Source organism: Arvicanthis niloticus, chromosome 20 (assembly GCF_011762505.2).
Source record: "Arvicanthis niloticus isolate mArvNil1 chromosome 20, mArvNil1.pat.X, whole genome shotgun sequence".
Classification (NCBI taxonomy): domain Eukaryota; kingdom Metazoa; phylum Chordata; class Mammalia; order Rodentia; family Muridae; genus Arvicanthis; species Arvicanthis niloticus.
Window position 1 is genome coordinate 35,563,943 of NC_047677.1, and position 21,631 is coordinate 35,585,573.

General features: G+C 38.5%; 1 protein-coding gene across 2 annotated transcripts in view; it reads left to right on the forward strand.

Annotated features, from left to right (window-relative positions):
* Window positions 1-21,631, forward strand: part of LOC117724373 (uncharacterized) — a 72,828-nt gene that overhangs the window by 11,482 nt on the left and 39,715 nt on the right. For both annotated transcript variants that reach the window (XM_076916903.1, XM_076916904.1), the window contains exon 2: window positions 2,744-2,820. In XM_076916903.1, the coding sequence (XP_076773018.1) occupies window positions 2,744-2,820 (77 nt within the window). The remainder of the gene's footprint in view (window positions 1-2,743; window positions 2,821-21,631) is intronic.

The window sequence follows — 21,631 nt, forward strand, 5'->3', positions numbered from 1 at the left end:
AACAGTTCCACCACTGGACAGTTACCTAAAAGTAAGAGTACCTTGTAGCTATATCTGCACTCCTATGTTTGTTTACAACATCATTCAAGGCTGAGGTATTGGGAGAGCTTGAACCTTCGTTGACTGGTGAATATGTAATAGAATATTGTTTAACCTTTACAAAGGAGATCCTATCATTTGTATCAACATGGATGGGTATTGAGGACACTACGCTAAATAGAGTAATCCAGACACAGTACAATGAATGCCATGTGATGTAATTTGTATGTAAAATCTACAACAAAGCAAAACAAGAATACTAAAGTTAGGAATAGAGTGGTCGTGCTTATTTGTGAATGGCAGAGGGAAGGAGGGTCTACTGGTCAAAGAGTTCAAATCTCAGCTGTGAGATGGCTGAGTATTGAAGACCTATGTACAGATTGGTGGTTATAGGTAACAGAAGTGTGTGCTGAAGTTGGAATTTGCTCTAACAGTAGATCAAATATGGTCCTACAAAACACACACACACACACACACACACACTGAGGTGACATGATAATTAGCTTGATTGTGCTAATAATTTATACAAATGTATACATACACCTTCAATAAAATAACATTCTAAATATATGAATTTTTATTTGTCAATCATAGCTCAATAGAGGTAGACAGCCTTTTAATTTAGAAGTGGAAATAATTATCCTGAGGGGTGGGAATAAAGGGTGAAGGGTTAGCTCTTTGCTCTCCTCGTTGACTCAGTGGGTCTCGGTAAAACTTGCTCCTGCCCCTCCCTTCATCTGTGCTCCCATCCGATGTATGTCATTATCTTGTGGTTCCCAACTCCAGATTCTCCAGTCTTTCCCTTCCCCTGATTCTGCTAATGCCTCTGCCTGCCATCAAGTCTCCTTAATTAGAAAAATACATTTACTTGAAAAAAATCACTATTCAGTTTGTTAGTTTGTTCCAATATTACAAGAAACTCATCACAAACTGGGAAGTGCTATGAAAGTTATTCACCACCTCCATTGACTACTAACTCTCATAAAATGGATCGCCAATCTATAGCCTTCTGATTCTTAGTCTTCAAAAGTCATTTCAATTTGGTAAGGTTTTCAAATCACTAAAATATCAAGGCCTCCTTTCATCTGCAGACTCTTTGATATTTCAGTATTTTGTTTCTGGTAAATCTCAGTAGTTCTGACCTCTCCTAGATCTCTCTCTGCCTGGGAACATAATGCTTCTCAACTCTGGCTTCTACCCTATCCTCTCGAGGGCAGATCAACCTTTGGCATCATGTTTCTTCCTGTTTAAAGCTATTTCCTTGGAGAATTCACGTAGACTCATGAATTTTAATCTCTTCTCCTCGATGCTTAAACTCCCACCTTTATTATCAAATTACCATTCCTGGTCCCCAAGTCTAAACAAGCCTGTTTCCAGTTGTCTAATGAAATGTTTATCATTCTTGTCATTGTTTCTAATTTATCAGTTTCTCCTCTAATTGGTTCACTCTTCTGAGATTCTCCATGATGATCATTGGCATTATCCTTTTATATCCTCTGTTTAATCTGAACCACTAAGACTACTGCATGAGAACAGTTAATCAGTACTTGCTCCATAAATTACAATGCTGCCGTTTTCTAGGATTAATGCAAAAATATCATTAGACAGACATAAAACTTCAAAGTAGCACTGTAAGGTTAATTTGTTTCATTGGATGAACAGAAAGGAGGGAGACTAGAGAGACTGGGAGATGATTACAGTGTAGGCAAAAAAATTGAGGTATTACAGATTATGAATTATTATAATCAGGGTTGGGAAAAGGAACAATAGCTATGATAGTGGTGTTACAGTATTACATCTCCAAAATTGTCAAAAAATGTTAAAATTGTCAGTATTTTTTATGATAAAGTTTATTTTATAATTCTTACATTTATATACTATATATAATAATACCATAAGGAACAACAACTGCATATTTTCCCAATATTTAAACGAAGTAGCTATTTTCCAATGATATTTTGTGGAGAGCTCTTGGTGCCACTTCAAGGATGTTGGCACGAATATTTTCATTGGGCTAGGACAAGAAAGTAGGCTCAGGCAAGAACTTGACATTGGGCTAGGACAAGGCTCAAGATGAATACAGCTGAGGAATGTGTTCTTTGTACCTTGATTGTGTTATTAAGTCCCTGAATACAGTAATCATGGGACCTTTGTTTATAACTTATTCGTTTCTTAACTACTCAGTTTATGCCTTGTTTGTTCCTTGACTACTTTGTCTTTGGCCTAGAACTGACCCTATTCTTTGCATATACCTAGAATGGTATCAAAGCAGACTGAAAAAAAAAAAAAAAAAAAGAAAGAAAGAAAAAAAAACCACCATTCCAGCACCTGCTGGAGTCATGTTATAATGTTGTCTAGTCTTTTCTTTTTTAAATCCTCTCTCCCTCCCTTGAGACACTGTTGACTGAGCTGGCTTGGTCAATATATCATAAGATTATTAAAAGCTAAAGCAAAATCTCTAGATGTTGCTATTCTAGGCTTACCAATAAATAAATAAATAAATAAATAAATAAATAAATAAATAAATAAAGTTAAACAAAAATGGCCCATAGATCAGGGTGCCTTGAACCACCCTCTGATGTTACTAGTCAAAATTTAAAGAAATTTGTGTTGATGGAAGGAAGTCTTGATACTCAAATGGAGTGGGGAAAAGTAAAGTCTTCTTTATGGATGAAAGTACTCAGTGTTTTTCTCTTTCCCTCAGTGGTCCTGCCCTTTCTATTCATCATCTGCTGCAGGACAGCATCATATTCAAGGATGTAGACATGATGGACAGGAGGGGTATGTATGCAGTCACCGTAAGTCATAATATGGTCATTTTTTTTGCCGAACATTATTTTTCTTGCCTTCACACACATATTTTTACAGATTATGCTTTTCCACAGGCTAGAAGTGAAGTAATTTTGTTTCAGTGGATAAAAGGTGGTAGGATCAGGTCTTGATTTGACCTCACTATGTAACAGAGGCTATGCACTAAGCGTTGGGATTATAGGTATATGACACCTAGCGTCCTTTTGTTCTTTACTGACAAATAAGACTCTTGGCATAGTCTCCTTTACAGCAGTTCAAAATTCTTCCTCTGAAACACTGTTTTTGTGTCTCTTTAAATATAGCACAGAGATGGCCTGACAACATTTTATCTTAGCAGAATTAGAGCAGCCACTTCTCATAATGTCTTAGTTTCCCAGAATGTGTTTCTAAGCTAAAACAAATGCCTATAGAAACCTAAATGCCTTCCTATTTTTGTAAACATTCTGAAGGTTTCTCTTTGACTGTACTGTTGCATCTGTGTATTATATGCCTTATCTGCTACAGACTCATTACTAGAAGAATGGCTAATTTAACGGTCACATGTGGCCTGGAGATTTCTCTGTGATATCTATATCTACAAAACAGCACTCAGGTAGAGTTCATTTTCTAAACCCTATCTACACTAGACCTCCTCCAAGGGCCATCATGAGAAATTTTAGGTAGGAAAACTCAACACATAATACACACACATGCGCACACACAGAGAGAGGGAGAAATAGACGCACATTATTGATTGTTAGGGCTTTTTTTTATAGTGTGTGTGTGTGTGTGTGTGTGTGTGTGTGTGTGTGTGTGTGTGAGGATACAAAGATATTTTCCTATCAGGCTTTTTCCTACTTCAAGTGATAACTTTTATGGTGGTGATTAAGTGGGTAGACAGTTAGAACACACTTGTATCAAAGACACTTAGCAAGGGGGAGATGTCAGTAGCTATTCACAGGAGGACCTTAAGACAGTGGAAATAGTGAAGGGCGTGTAGAGAGGTGGTTATCAGCTTTTGCTAGCCAAGACACTCTATTTTGAGAACATATGAATGAGATTTTAATGTTCTAGTCTGTTTTCATGTATATCGTGCAAAATTCATAAAGGTGTCAGGTTTTCGTAGGATTTCTGATTTCTTTTAGTACCAATATAAAGTTAATCTATCATAGCTAAGACAAGTTGTATATGGGTATTTCTAGTATTGGGGAAACTATGTTACCTCTTGAAGTAGTGTGGTCTTACCTAAAGAGCAAGACAATCACCTTGTTATAGCGAGTCAGCCTTTTTGGGCTTCTCTTGGAGGCTTAAGTATTCTTCATAAGTCTCTCTCTCTTTGTTTTCTTACTTATCTCCCTCCCTCCCTCCCTCCCCCAGCTGTGTTTCAAAACATCTCTTCTGATTCTTTTCTCTCAGGCGAAATCTCTACAAATACTGCAGCCTGTCCCCAGATTGTGTTCCTGTTGCTCTCTGAGTTCTAACGCTTCCTGTTAAGGACACGATGTCTAAGTCTAAACGCCATGAATGGAGATGGTCTGCTGCCTGAAGAGCAGCTTGCAGCCATCTGAACTGTTTGATTACAAATGCCTTTCAATTGCTTACCAGCTTTTTTCATATTCAAAAAATTCTCTTTACTGTTTGTCAGTGTGTGACTGTTCATATTCATAGTTGATCCAACATAGCTTTAGCATTCCACATAACAGCTGTCTTGAAGTCTTGTGTTTTAAGCTGAAAAAAAAAAAAAGAAGCCAACTGCTCTCATTCTTATAAATCATAGGTGATATTAAAACTAATTATGCCTAGCACATAAAAAGGACATAACTGTTACCATATAGTTACGTTTTATACAGTACCTTGAATATTCTGTGACATCTAAGATTTTTAAATCAGGACACATCAAGAAGCGTGGTATTAAGAGTTTCTTTTTAGGATAAATGTCATATACCCACAAAGTATTATTGGCTTTATACACTTTTGCCATAAGCTCTCAGGAGTCTCTTTATCCTGTCTCTCTCTTAAGGGTGTCTTTAACCATATGAACCCAAAGAAGTGTTATATCTCCGTCAGTCAGTGTGTGTCGATCAGACTGGTCTGTCTGGTATCACATGAATAGAACAAACCAAGCATTTAACTTCTTATGCTTACGTGATAGTTTTTCAGGGTCTGGTGAAACCACTCTGGGGTTTTGTCCAGTGTAGCACGAGATGACCTTGCTTCTCTCCTTCATGTGCTATATTGTCGCGAACCCCCCACGCTTGGGCACCAAACTGTTGCGCTTACTGGAGCCCGATGTTGGACGCCAAACTGTTGCAGCCCGTACTGCCCGTTCCGGTCCGAGGGTCAGGGTCTAGCGAGAGAGAGAGTGGGGATAAAGGGGAAGAGACTCGAAGAATGGAGACAAGACAGGGTGTCTGATCAAGTCTCGTTTATTGAAGGGAACTCTGAGCTATTTATAGGCTTTTGCCACGTGCCTTGTAGGCGCGTGGATACCACGTGCCTTGCAGGTGTTGATATGACGTAAGCCTTACAGGCGTCTATAGCGTGGACAGCACGTGCACCGCAATGCCTTGCAGGCGTGGATAGCACGTGCGCCTTATAAGCATGTATGGTGTAGATAGCACGTGGACAGCACGTGAACTGCATGCCTTGCAGGCGTGACTACCACGTGCACCTTGCAGCTGGGGGCAGTAAACAGCAACACAAAATATGTGGGATATCAGAGTGTGCTTCAGCTGTTGTAGGCTATTGAAAACCAAATCTTTCGTCAGGGTATATGGTTCCAGATGGCTGCAAAGTTGATCTAGCCGCTTTCTGCTAAAGTCGGCTCCCAACACTATATTCGATGGCACAAATGACACTTAGTCTCCCCTTATGGATGAACGGGCCAAAACTTGGGTTTGATTTTTTTTTTTTCTTCCCTGACACTTCAGGTAGTTAATTTGAATATGTTAATTTTTAAGGCTTCCAGTTTTTTTGTTTTTTGTTTTTTTTCCTCACTCTTAAGTTTCATGTGTCTTTATAACAACAATGGCTTCTAAATGGAGGGAGAAGAGGAATTTATTGAAAACTTTCTAGGTCCAAGTTTCAAGGTGATTTAAAGCTTACTCTAGAGTTCTATTCTGGAGACTCTTCACATGCCTGTTTGCTATCTATCCCTCAACCCATAACAGAAACTGTCTTCCCTCCTCTTTTCCTCTCACATGGTTGATAAGTTGGGGAGATAGTGTACCACATCGAGGCTTCCTCGGCTTTGGCTTACACACTAGAACCAGCGAATGTGATCTCCATTGATTTGATTTACAAACTTGAACAAATGCTTTTAGCTCCTTAGTGCTAACACACTGGTAAGTAGAAACAACTTTATTCCGAGAATGATTGTACCTGTGAGAGGGATATCACCTTCATGCAGACAACCCACTTCTCAGAATTCAGTACATACTAAAGAGACTGGTTTTGTTTGTTTGTTTGTTTGTTTTGTCTTAAAGAAAAACATGGGCAGCTTTCTGGGAGACTGTCATCTGAAGGAAAACGTATCCAACATGGCACCATGCTTTTAATTCACTTTTGAAAACCTTTTCCATGACACGGTTTTGTTTTATGATGGTAGTTGACCTTAGTATTCTTTGTAGTAATCATGGACTTTGGGAGTATTGATTAAGAAGATTGGAAATAAGAAGGATGAAACAAATAGAAGAACATCAAAGATTCCCCCAAGCTATTTGTAAATACTGATGTTTCATATTTTCACACAAACAGTAGAACTTACAATAAGACACAAAGTAGCAAGTACTATGGTAGAGGAAGTAGCCATCGTTGGGGGGGGGCACAAAAATTGACAGATTAGTTTCAGGAGGGAAAGTCTATGAATAAACACTCATCCCAAGCACTCAAAGGACAGAGCTCTCCTGTCTGCACACTGCACAGGGACTGCTGCCGAGTCAAACACTGAGTCCTGTAAGACAGCAGTTCTCAACCTGTGGGTCGCGACCCCCATGGGGGGGGCACACAGATCAGATGTCCTGCATACCAGACAAGTTACAGTAGGATTCATAGCAGTAGCAAAATTGCAGTTATGAAGTAGCAATGAAATAATCCTATGGTTGGGGTTCACCACAACATGACGGGCCACAACATTAGGGAGGTTGAGAACCACTGCTGTAAAGCGGTATGCAAGCCGTACCCTGTGTGCCCCAAGCTGCCTTTTTCCTGCAGAAGTATCATTCTTTTAATAGAAAGTGTGAGTTCTGTATATACAGTGGCCTTTAAAAAAAAAAAAAGCAAAAAATATGAGATGAGGTACATTGGCAATGTGTGTTTTTATGTAAGGAAAGACTTTGTGAGTCATAGAAAATACCTTCATATTATTTCTCAGAGGACTTCTACTTTGTTCTGCTGTTCTGTCTAACTATAAAACCCACTGAAGTTGGCCTAAGGATGCTGCTATTTGAAAAATTTCTACTTCTGAGTATCGCTTTAATTCTGGTTGATTTTGATTGTACAACTATCATACTAATTACTGTATTTTTTCTTTACCTGCATGCATCTGTAAAAACATTTTTATATTAACTTTTCTACTTTTAGTTGTTATATCAATAGGCTTTTTCATTGATACATAAATGCATTTGTTGAGGAGATTTCCAATTACTTCTTCTATGTAAGCTCTGTGCTTACAAAATATAGAACAATCTGTATATCTTTTTAGTACACTATAAAGTGATGGCATTATTTTCCAAGTAATTCACCTGTCCTCCCCAAACCAGTCTTTCTTCTGGACTTGGCTAGGCGTATGCTACCAGCTCATCACTTAGGTATTAACCGCTCACTCTGGAATGATATTATAATTCTTTAAAGATAAAAATGTAAGTAAATATTCACAATATGGTGGGGTTTTTTATTGTTAAAAAACACCTGAACATGAGGGTTTTTTTTTTTTGTTTGTTTGTTTGTTTGTTTGTTTTTTTCATGACAGGGGATTGGATCTAGGGCTTCATAGGTGCTAACACTGATCTGTATTCCCAGACCTGTTCTAAATTTTTTTTTAGACAGAATTTTACTAAGGTGCTCATGGTGACCTTAAGTTTACTCTGTAGGTCAGACAGTCCTTGAACTTGTGGTTATTCTGTCTCAGCCTAAAACTAACTCTCTCTCTCTCTCTCTCTCTCTCTCTCTCTCTCTCTCTCTCTCTCTCTCTTTCTTCCCCCCTCTCTCTTTGTCTCTTTATATATATGTAAATATATACATATATTCATATTATATATTTCCAGTAGCATAAGTACTTCATATATATATATGAGAAAAAAGACAAAATGTATGTATGTGTGCATTTGTCTATTATTTTTCTTCCGTAGGAAGGAAATATGGGTTATAGTTTTACAAGCAACTATTCCAGCTAACAAAACCAGCATATTTTAATTACCCATTCACCTGTTGCTTGACATCTAGGTTAGTTCCCTTTATTTCTCTTGTCAGAGGAGTGCCAGTAAACATGGACACGCAAGTATCTCCATAGTGTGGAAAGTGTGGAATGGGGCCAAGGAGACGAAGGCAGGGGAGAGAAATCAACTAAAATGGAATATTCATGCAAACTCCATAGAAACAATATGCTATGGGTTAATTTAAGAATTAAAAATTTAAACACTAACAGAGAAGAATTGATTGTCTTGTTTCCAAGGAAAGAAAAACACCACGACCTATCCATTTTCAATGCTTCAAATACTGTATGCTTTCTTGAATTGTGACTTGGTCACACACACACACACACACACACACACACACACCACACAGTAACTGTGATATGAAATAGAATGGGGAGCAGCTCCAAGATTGAAAAGATATACACTTTCTGTATGCCCAGTACCATAAGTATTGGGGATTATGAAACATGTTTACTTCTATTTGAAGCAGAATGGGTTTCCATTTTTATTTATAATACAAAAGTATGCCTATGTCCAGACTCTTTGAGTAGCAAAAAGAAATCTCATATGACCTACAGTCAACCTAAATTAACAGCTTCAACTATCCATGGACCAAATAAATAAATAAATAAATAAATAAATAAATAATCACTACTGTGAACTTATGCTGACCCTGGCGTTAGCTAACATAAATTTATAGCAGAAGTAGAGAATTAATGAGAATTAAAATACTCTTAAAAATAGCAAATTAGAAACTTTAAACTCAGTAATTTCCTTGATGATATTTACTTAATTACAATTTTATAGTACCTGTTGAAGAAGTGATGAGCCATCTATCTTTAGAACAATTAATTTAGGTTATTTGCATGTGTAATGGGTAACTAAGAAAAAGAAAGCCTGCAAACGGGGTAATTATGCCTGCGTTATTTTCTCTGATGTGGAATGGAAGGTAACTTGATCGTATAATGACTCCTACACAGGGGAATCACTGCATGAGGACGCTCGCAAGCATTAGTGGCATTAGTAAGCTGCCTCGACACAGCCCTGTTTGCAGCATTGACAAGCCTTTGTGTGACAGATACTTCAGACAGACTGATCTAACAACTAGCCCTCATCTAAAAACATCTTGAAAATTGGTAATCAGAGCTTTTAGTGCATTCAATACATGAGTCTATGACTTAGTTACGTCTTCCCGATGATGATAAATGAAGTAGATTAACTGCACCAGTGGCTCCAGTCCTTCCTACCTCATAAATACATATACGCCTGTGCCATGCTGCCTTCTTATGTCTTCCTGCTGATTTTCTGGGTCCATCCAAGAAACTAGCTTTGACCAAGGAGATGTTGTTCGTAGTTATGATACAAATGGAAGGTTGGAACAATTCCTAGTTTTACTTTCTCTTGAAATACGTATGCTGTTATACTGCAGGATAAACTGAAGACATTGGGAGAATGCCTTGTTTATACCCTGGCTATGTGTCAGGATAAAAGGTTGCTTAGGTGATAATGAAAAGAATCTAAAGCAACTCAGGAAATAGATTCAAGAGGGAAAAAAAGCTACCAATGTCAAAGGCTGACATGGAGCAGAATTCACTACAAAGGAGGAGGAAGAGTTCATATTAAATATAGTTAATTATGAACATATGTATTCTGTATGTGAACCAGCATTCCTTCCTGGACAGAGAGGGTGCAGGAGGGCATCGTCTCAAACACAGGAGTCTGCAGTCAAGTGATGTGTAGTACCTATGACTGATTACTTTACACATGGCTTTCGTTTCTTAGCCCTATGGCCTGCTGCCACCTAGACATTGGTGATCTTAGAGGATTACTCCAGCTATCTCTGTCTGACTCTCGGGCAATCCAAACGTCAAAAATTTCAAGAATTTTGCAAGCTGGTTGCTAAACACAGTGCGTATTAGAAACGACATAGCCCACAATTAAATGATATGCAATTAAGATTATATGTATAACGCGCCATCTTTTAGCTGATTGTTTTCTGTGTTCTTGAGGTGACTTACGTCTATTTTATCTGCCCCGAGGAGGTACTGTGTAACAGAGAGCAGCTACCCATCTCTTCCAAGCTCTGTCCAGTGATGTTTGGTTGTTAGCTTAAAATAGCCATGGGAGGAAACTGGCTGGCTAATGTTATAAATCAGAGATCCCCTGTCCTGGGCCAGTTGTTAGGCCCTTACTAGCATATTGCTGAAGAGCTGACAGACCATAGCTTTCCCTACAGCAAATCCTTAGCCCCAGCACTGTGCTAGTTATAGGACATTGGAAATGCATTCAAAATATGACTTCCCCACATTTAGTGTTATTGGAGAGCCACATTACTGTCTAAGGTGTTTCAAGTGTCCTAGAAAAAATAATTAAATAGATCATTTTATTATGGCCTATCCGGAGAGATACTGTTTCCTCTAGCTCAGACAAATTCGTCACTGGACATTCTGTTTTTGACTTCCTTCAACTTTTGCCATTCCCAGTTACAGGAATTTCATTTTTTACCAGCTCTTCATGAAAGTAAGTTTTAGGGCTGGGGAGATGGCTTGATTACTAAAACACTTGCTGTGAATGCCTGAGTCTGGATTCCTAGGACCCACAAAAACAAAACAAAACAAAACAAAAACCGTTTTTGTGGTCCTGGAGAAGAGCTAGCTGAGACTGGAGGATTCTTGCAGCTTGAACCCAGACAAAAGAACCCTAGCAAGTTCCATATTCACTGAGAGACCATGCATGAAGGGAATAACATGGATTTTTGTTATTATTTTGGGAGGACACCCATTGTTCTTCTCTATCCTCTGCATACTTGCATCCAAGTGCAATCACACACACACACGCGCGCACATACACACACATGTACAAACACATCCACACACATCACACACACATACACACATCACACACACAGTATATGCACACATATCTACATACACACATATATACACACACATACATCACACACAGTACATATATACATATGCACATACATATATACACACATGCACAGACACATACACACATACACACACATACATACACGAGTACACAGACATACATATACATACATATACACACATATATACACATATGTACAGACACACACATACACACACATATATGCACACATATACAGACACACACATACACACACATATATACACACACATAAACATATATACACACGTATACACACCACAGAAATAAATAGAAAAAAGAATATTTGAAGTAATTCATATACATAATATATTGAAAAATTTCAAATATTGGGGCAAGAATGTGCCAGAATATTATTCCTCAAATTCTAACTATCATAGTTGAAAACTATACCAACATGTTATAAAAGAAAACATTATTTAACTGTGCTACATACAGATGAAGTGCTGAGTAGACCTACTTGGTTCAATAGAAAAGATAGCTCGAGATCCCTGAGAGCAGGTGCCCACTGGCCATCTGTAGACCAAGTCTTTAGGCTGTTCTTCTTAGGATAAAAAGCCACTGGGGCACTTTCAGCTTATTAAACACTGTAGTAATAATACCTTCAAATGTGAATAAAGAATTGTGACTACTTACTTAATAGTTGGGATCCCAGCGGAGATGGCCCTAATTTTCAAAAGTTCCCAATTACTCAATGACTCAGAAGTAATTATGGGTGAGATTGCTTTGATCTGAGCTTTGAAGCAAGAAAAAAAAAAAAAACATGTAAAGCAAAGAAAACTTTGGTGGCATTTTACAAAATACTAAATGAAAAAAAAAAATCAGTGCCCTAGTCACTTTTATCCTAGACTGTTAAGAAACTTACTGTCTACCACTTTAATCTGCTTATATTCTCTTCCTCTTTATAGATTATAATTAGTATGCACTAGATGTCTATAGTCTTCTTAGTTGATGATGAGTCTCTCTGTGTGTGTAGTCTGCATAAATGCACCCAACAGACAAAATTATGACTTTGCTCATTGAATTCTATTACTTGTGAATCTGACTTGTTATTTCAATTATATTAACGTAATTACATTAATGCTAGCTGACAAAATTTAGATATGAAAATACTAGGCCAATTCATTATCCTTACTGGTTTATGATGACAATACCAGGCTCATTCTGTGTGTGTGTGTGTGTGTGTATGTGTTTGTATGTGTATGGTGTGTGTGAATGTGTGTATCTATGTATGTGTATAGGTGTATGGGGTGTGTGTGTATGTACATGTACACACACACATCTCTACTTCAGTGTCTAGTCCTGGGTTTACAGATATGTAGCACCATGCCTGGCTTTCATGTGAAGACTATGAATCCAAATCCAGGTCCTCGTACTTAACACAGCAGAGCCATTTCCACAGCCCACTGTTAGGGTTTTTCATTATGACACAAACTCAAGTTTTGTGCTAAAGTACAAAATTACCTCAGATGATGAAAAACATAGATAAGAAAAAACACATTTAACCAGCTTGGACCTGGCTCTGTAAATACGGTCAAAATGACATATCTGGGTAATGTGGAGAGGAGTCAGCTGTGTCATTGATAATGAATCTCTTTTCTTGTGCCAGACACTTAGTGGACAGAAATTTAAATTATTTAATTTATTTCACTTATTGGATTCTCTTATTTTTTTTCCTTATCCTCTATCAAGTAGTCATTTGGGTGAAAGAGGAAAACATCTTTTATAAATGAGCAAGTTACAAGAATGTCAGGGGAAAATAACCTAAAAAGCCAGGGTTGTCTGTCAGCTCCACGTTGCTAGAATGAGTTTCTCTTAGGCAATCAAACAGATTTCTTGAAAGCCAAACTAAATGTTGTTTCTTGAAATTTAGTCCTTTATGTACATATTCATGTGTGTTTCTGGGGATGTGTTAGGTGTTACGCCCTAAGAGCTTTTCATTGTCTTGCAAAAGGTTGACTAAAAGTACAGGGTCCTAATTAGTATTTCTCATGCTGTGGTTAAAATACCACAATCAAAAGCAATGTGTCAGGGAAAGAGTTTATTTTTTCTCACCAGTCTTGGGTCATATTCTATCACTGAGGAAAGTTGGGGCAGGAACTCAAGGCAGGAACCTGGAGGCAGGAATGAAGCCATGGAGGAGTGCTGCTTACTGGCTTGCTCCTCCTGGTTTCCTCAGCCTGCTTTCTTAGGTAACTCAGGGTCACCTGCACAAGGTTGCCACTACCCACAGTGAGCTGGGTCTTCCCACATCAATCCTTAATCAAGAAAACATCCTACAGACTTTGCTATAAGACCAGTCTTACAGAGGCATTTTCTCAATTGAGAGTCTTTCTTCCCACATGACTCTTGCTTGTCTAGGGTTGAATAACAAAGAAAAAAACAACCCAAACAGTCAGAGATAATCAATGGACTGACACCTAGTTGTGGAGATATTTTAATCATTTAATGCTACTCTGCACAAAAAATCATCTACAAATGGATCAAAGACCTCAACAGAAACATGAAACTCTAAAACTTCCAGAAGAGAAGGCAGGAAGTTGTCACAACATACAAGTATAGACAAAGATGTATTGATAAGGACTCTGGTCACTCAGCAAAGAAGGTCAACAGTTAACAAATGAGACCTGATGAAACGGAAAAATTTCCACAGAACAAAGTAAACAGTCCAGTGAAGAGACAGCCTACAAAATGAGAGAAAACTTTGGTCCTCTGTACACATGACAGAGGGTTTAAGTCTCTAGAAAACACCAAGAGCTCAAAAAAACAAAACAAAACAAAAACAAAACAAAACAAAACAAACAACCTAAAAAAAGTGGGCTGTAGATATGAAAAGAGAATCCTCAAAATAAGACACAAAGGGCTGGTAACCTCTTACTGGTCTGCAGCATCCTTAGTCACCAAGGAAATGCAAATTAACAGTACTTTAGATTCTTACAGAATGGCTATCAGCAGATAATCAAATAACAAATACTGTCAAGAAGGGGGAAAAGGGAACCTGTATTCTCTATAGATGGGAGTGCAAGCTGATGCAGCTACTATGGAATAGAACAGCCAGGTAGGGCATCTTCCTTAAAAACTCTGTATTCTACTAGAGATATTTGCTGGTCCATGTTCATTACCACACCACTCTGTTCATCAGAGCTGGGGCTGAAGGCTGATGGTGATAACATGATACATATACAAATAGAGTTTCATTCGGCTATAAAGAAAAATCATGACATTTGCCGGTAAGCGTATATTACTGTTAAAACATTATACTGATTGAGGTAAACTAGACATATAAAAAAAAAAAAAAAAAAAAACACATGTTCTCCCTCATATATTGTTGCTAGCTCTGAATCTCTAATGCATGCTCAATTTAGGGTTTCTGTAGAAGCCAGGAAAGTAGGGAGAGGCCATTTGGAGTGAGATGCCCTAAGAGATGGGCAGGTCATATGAAAGTAGAGAGGAGAAATATTGGGGGTAGATGGGAAATACTGGGGGTAGATAGGTTCCCAAAGAGAAGGATGTTGAAAAGGAAATACCCAGCATGGCTAGGAAATCTGTTAAGAAACTTTTAGCAAACAGAACCTCCAGTGTTGAGTGTGGGGTACCTCCTTATAAGCTGTTGATCAGAGGGACCCCAAAGGCCTCCAAGTAACACAGAATCTTGCCATTTCTCTTGTTTGACTACCAGAACTGGTTGATGAGACCACATAGCTGAAGACACCACAAACCTCTGTTGTATGTTATAGGGAAATCAAAAAGAACTGACCTGAGGGCTTCTTTGCTAGTTCACTTTCATAGGGTCAGAGGTGCTATTCTGGCTGCTGAGAGGAAAAGGAATCAATGGTCTTATCCAGCTGTGAACCCAGGAACTGACTAACCTGATAGGCGTGATGTACCCATGTGTGCCACAGTGGCATGACAGTTATGGGACTTGCCAGCCACTCCTTCATTTGGCCTGTTCTACAGAAAGAACCCATCATTGTTACTGCAAACCCAGTCAGAAACCTCATGGTGGAGGCTCAGTGGGTGAAGATACTTGCTGAACAAGCCTGGAACCCAGAGTTTGAGCCCCAGAACCTACATAAAGGTGGAAGGAGAGAACCAGTTCCACAAAGTTGTCCACCGACTTCCTCACGTGTGCTATGGCATGAGTACTTCCATACACAGGTGTTACCCAAACACTAATAAAATTTGAAACATGTTATAGAAGTACCAGTTATAGAGTTATTGATTCCTTACATGTATAATTTTCAAAAAAAAAAAAAAGTGATAAATAAGGACCCTGAAAAGTCTATTACTATGGAGTAAGATTTCATACAGAGTAACTAGCAAAACAGAATGATTTAGGAATCATGGAGTTATTGTCATCTTGACTGTACAGTATTAAATGGCATAAAATATTATTTTTAAATTGCTACACTTAAATGTACATTTTTCAGTGCTTGAAAAATGTACAAGTGTGATGCAATCCTTGGACTGCTGAATAAACGTAACCTGGCAAACACAATTTGAGACAAATGGCCCTGGGTCGTACTCATCCAACCTCGATTCAGTCATTGGGCACCGAAACCTATGGCTATTATTAGGAACTCGATCTAGAGAAATTAATTTTACTTTATTATAAGAGCTTTAAGTCCCAACGGAGAAAGCTAAATGAGTATTTACATCTAACTAGTAAGAGGAAACTGGGCAGAAGCCCAAGCTGCCTGAGGCTTACCTGTAGTCAGTTTTAAGGATTCCTTCTGAAAAGTCTCAGTCCTGTTGAGAATTTCAAGTTTTATGTTACAATGCGTGAAAGAAAGGAAGAAAAACCAATTGCTAAATGCATACTTAGAAATGTCCCGCAGTGATTTGTCAAGGCAACTTCATGTGTGCAGCCCGATAAGCGTCCATTTCTGTTGAGTCAGCAGTAGTTATAATATATAGGCTGGAGATGTATCAATATGTAGCCTAGAGACAGCTCAGTCAAATTACTAAATGCTACTGAATTTTAAAATGATTTACCTTAAATTGCAATTGATATTAAAAATAAGTATTCCCATTATTTGTCAAGGGCATGAAACATGACAGGCACCTCAATATGTGCTTTACATCATTAAATTTAATCCTTGTAAGATTGACAAAGTATGCGTGACCCATTTTCCTTTTCACTTGAGAGAGAAGTACCTGGGACGGACAAGATAAGCCTTGGAACATGTTGCTTCTGAATCACACAGCCATGAATCTAACCAAATCTTTGACATTCAGCTACGTGCTCTTCCACATGGTTCTCCACTTCCTCTGTTATAGTTGCAAGTCTCTGATAGTTTGGCTTGACGAAGAAGAAATGTACAAAATGAAAAAAATACATTGAATATATTTTTGAATATATTGAATATTTTTGAATCCATTGAATAGATTTTTGATCTGTAGACAGAAGGTTAGAACCATATTCGCAATCTGAGTTGAAGCAGTTGCGAAGCACCAAGGAAAAACTGCAGGAGGCATAGATGTGAGGTGGCAAACTTTGGGGTGTCCTTTGTTACTTTTTGAGGTAACCCGTTTTCTTGGTACATTGACTAAGAAAAATGAAGGACAGAAAAACATCTCTCTTAATTTGCTTTTTACATTTTATGTGTATGAGTGTCTTCATGCATGTATGTATATGTGTGTATTCCTTGTCCCTCAGAAGCCAGACAAGGGCATTAAATCTCCTGGGACTGGAGTCTGCAGATGGCTGTAAGCTGCCATAGGTGCTAGGAACTGGACCCAGGTCCTCTGTAAGAGCAACAAGTGCTCTTAGCCACCGAGTCACCTCCCCAGCCTCTCTAAGGTGTTTTTCTTTGCAGAATTATTGCATGATATGATGTATATAAAGTTCTTAGCACTATATATGACATTATCACATGGCAAGTTGCATCATGGTTATTGTTTATTAATAAGGAGCTGAAACTTAGCAAACAGCATGTTTTACTGAGTCCATACCACAAAAGTATGGTAGGGTTCATGGGGGTGGGATTGTGGGTTGGGCACTTCACATCTTGATGGCCCTGGAAACAGAGAGAGCAGAACAATCTGACACTCAGCTACCTCTTTCTTTTTCCTCTTTTAGTCACCTGGTTATGGGACAGGTTACAGCACCCACGTTCTGTATAATTTGAGTCCCATCATTAAACTTAGATTGGGTAATGGTTGAACAATTGTATTAATATACAACAGCACTTATATTACATTACAGTATATTACATTATATTATAATAGCTATATTTTGAGTCCCATCATTAAATCCCATCTAGAAATGTATCATAGATATACCCAAAGAAGTACCTCATGGCTAATATATACCCATATATTGCCCATATACAGTATATTATAAATTGGTAGTTGTATGGTTTGTGACCTATACTTCTACAAATCTTTTTAAAAAGACAACCACACAAGAAACCTAGCCAAACAAACAGACAAACAAACAAAAACAAAAAACAAAACAACTCCTAATGAATTCTTTAATAGAACAAAACCCAGCTGAAATAAATAAGAGCAACTGTGCATTATTTAATGACTTCATTGCACAGAGAAATCCTTCAGGTGATTTCAAAAGTCAGGAATTTGAATTGATTATTAAGATAGATCTTAAGAATCATGTGGGCAGATGTTGTACAACGCTGTCAGCTGCGGTAGTCCTTCAACAAGGTTTAAGAAAGAGGAGCTAAAGAAATGGCCTTCTATGCTCACCTGAGATGCCAGCCACTCCCTCCTTCTTGTCCCACCATCTTGGCTCTCTGTAATTCTACTGCAGCTTTATGTGGTTTCTGATGGTGCCAGAGTAAGTAGAATGTGGAAAGCTAGCTGAAAGGAGAAGTCATCATTTGTTCTGGGGTGAAATGTTTCCGTGGTGTAGCTGTTAAAAGGTCAGTCATACTCCTGTGAGATGCCCCTCACCCTTGTTTCTGTGAGTAAACTCAACCAGCTCATTGGTTCACCAAGGTAGACTTGAGTGGATTCCTTCCTTCTCTTGTCTGCCATTGGTGCCCTGTCTGGGGTGATTAATTCACGTTTCTCCAGGAGTTAACAGTGTCACTATTTTATAATCAATGTAGATATGTGTTATGGTCCCATAGAGGCCATTAACTTGCTTACTTAGTTTACCCATAAATAATTATGTCAACATCTTTAGGACATCTTATTCTCAAATGAGCGGAATAGGATGCAACCATCATCAAATGGATTAAAGAAAAAAATAGTCCTAATTTAAAACTTGAATTGTTTAGACCGGTATAAGCTTGTGATTATTTTTACAAAAACAAAACAAAACAAAACAAAACAAAACAAACAAACAAACAAAAAAACCCCCAGGTCTTAGTTTTACTCACTAAAAATTCCTGGAAGCAATTTCAGCAGAGTAAAAATTATCCATGACCAAGCTTTTTAAATGCCCTTTTGAACTAAAAGTAACCAGAGATTTTCAGACTGGTGCCATCTCTGGGAGGACATGCATAGGGTTAGCCTGCAATGGTTTAGGATGCTAGGGAGGAAAGTGTTCAAAGACCCCATGTCCTTTTCAGGAAGACTTCGATACCACAGTGTCAGTACCACTCTAGGCCAAAGAATGGTCTATGTGCATCAATAAAATAATGATTCGGACGGATTGAAGCAAATTCATTAAGACTTGGGAGTTCAACAAAAAAATAAATTTTGAGAGAGCTAGAAAGAGGGCTCCGTGGTTAAGGCTTCTTCCTGCTCTTTCAGAAGACCCAAGTTTGAGTCCTACACATCCGTTTCTTACAACTGCCTTCAATTCCAGATCCAGGAGCAGTCTACATCTCCAGTCTACAGTGGCATCTGCATTCACTGCACATACTCACCTACATTGTTTAAGATAAGAAAAAAAAAATAAGTCTTTTAAAAACTAATTTTGGGGGAAGCAGGATGACTTGGTGGGTAGAGGTATATGATGGTTTGAATATGCTTGGCCCAGGGAGTGGCACTGTTAGAAGGGATGGCCCTGTTGGAGTAGGTGTGTCACTGTGGGCGTGGGCTTTAAGACTCTCATCCTAGCTGCCTGGAAGTCAGTCTTCTGCTAGCAGCTTTCAAATAAAGATGTAGAACTCTCAGCTCCTCCTGCACCATGCCTGCCTGGATGCTGCCATGTTCCCACCTTGATGATAGTGGACTGAACCTCTGAACCTGTAAGCCAGCCCTAGTTGCCTTGGTCACGGTGTCTGTTCACAACAATAAGACCCTAACTAAGACAAAGTGCTTTTTAAGGAACCTGATGACTGGAGTCCAACTACCACAACCTGCACAAACCTGTAAGTCGGTAACAAACTCCCAGTCATGTCCTCTGACCTTCACTTGCAAGCTGTGGCATGTGTGTTTTCATGCACACATACCATACATACATACAAACAAACAAACAAACAAACAAACAAAGTGCAAAGTTTATTGGTCACCCTTCAAGGCTACTAGGCACCAGATCATTATTCTGAGAGCTAGCAACTGAGGAAATGAAAATAAAATATTAATTTTACCCTGGAATAATCTGTGGAATCAAAGAATTAAAGGTTCTTAGGAGAATTCTACCTGATAAACTTAAAGGACATATGCAAGAAACAGGTCATAACATCTAATGGGAGAATTCACTTTGACTATGAGAGCAATTAGGAGGAAGTTATCTAGAGAAAGCCACACTGGAGAGATTAGAGTGACTGTATCTAAACTCACTGAAGCGTTTCAAGCAACAAGAGACAACCAGGTGTTTTGTGCCTTCCTGATAGGATGTAGTCAAAAGTATCCAGTATTGCTCGAAATACATTCATGCTAACAACATGAACTCTGAACTTGGGAATGAATTGTTGTTCTTTCAAAAATACCAAGAAGAGTAACATTCCTAGGATACAATGAGCCATGTACGGAGAGGAAAGTTCCAACGTGCTAATTTCTTTAGCAAGCAAATGGCAAGTACTAAAGAAGGGAAAATGATTCCTGTTACTGAAAGAATCTGGTATACTTACAACTCAACACAAGGATAGTTCTTATTTAAATAATGATTAAGAAATCTGTGGATTGCTGTCTATATGCAGGTGAGGGCAGGCAAAAGATAAGGCCAGAGTCTGTGACTGGGCAGTGAATAAAGAAGATGGGCTGAGATGGGACAGAGAGAGACAGACAGACAGAAAGACAGAGAAGATGGAGGAAGAGGATGAACCAGATCTACATGGCTTGAAATGGCTGCAAGAAACTATGAATATCATAGAAGGGATGGAATAATATAAGACAATTTGTCCAATCTAGGTGGGCAGCTTGTATCAATATCAGCTGGCTCTGAGTTCATTGTGTGGGGGTTTTGTGAGTTGAGAATTTACTGTTATAAATCTGACTGATAAATTACAAGCCTTTGGAGTTTTGATTTTACTGGGTTATGGGGATTTGTGACATGTAGCTGCAGGGGCAGATGGCTGAGAAGATAAGAGCAAGCCGGTTCGTTCAGATGGAAGCAGGTGAATGAATCTTGCAGCTCCCAACAGGGGAGAGGAAAAACCTGTTACTAGAGCATAGCCAGTGATAGTGTGGACTGTTTTTTATTAATTACCACAACAGAACCCCACAGGAAAATAGTATGGTCCACAAATAATTCCTTCCTGAAATGCTTCATGCCCTGTCACAGGGCATGTCTGGGCACTGAGAGGCCATCAGTCTATATGATGTTCTATGCTATGTTGATGCTTGGTTGCGATGTTAGGTTGGTAAGATCTATGGTTCTTTCTTCTTAATGATGTTTATAGAGCATGTACAAAAATGGCTGGAGCTGAAACAAAATAACAGTTATTGGTCAAAAGTTCATGATTGCCCAAAAATTAGTCATGAATTTATGTCAGAAAATGTACTTTAATGAAAAAAGGGTTTTCAACACAACAACAATAAAAAAGCCTGTATTATTTAAAAAACAATCAGTGAAAAATAAACCACTAGGTTGCTCTAACAAATAAAGATACCAGTTTCAGATTTACTCAAACTACATAATAGGAAGTAGACAAAGTATGTTAGATTTTGTTTTTTAAAGATAGCCACACCTACATCTTCCTTTCCATGTGACGTTTTAAAGGAGGCTTTTGAGAACTGCCCAAGAAGTTATTTTTCCCCCCTATGTGAACTGCTTGAATCTTGTTTGTCCCTCTGACTAGCTTTGGTCAACAGAGTGTAGTGCAAAGGATGCCATCAGAATTAGGATGTTGACTATGATGAGAGCTTCTGTTTTCTGCTATTACATACTAGAGTCTGGTAAGGAGATCTAGTTTCCTTGCTAGGGAGACCACACAGAGAAGGATGCTCATCCAGCCTGTGCCTGCTCAGTCATCACAGCCAAGTTGCCAGACTTGACAACAAAGCCTTCTAGACATTTGGACCCAAGTGTGTCACAGCTAAACGTGAGCCCAGAAGCCCATGGACCTGTCACTTGAATATAGTCACACAATGACCAGAAC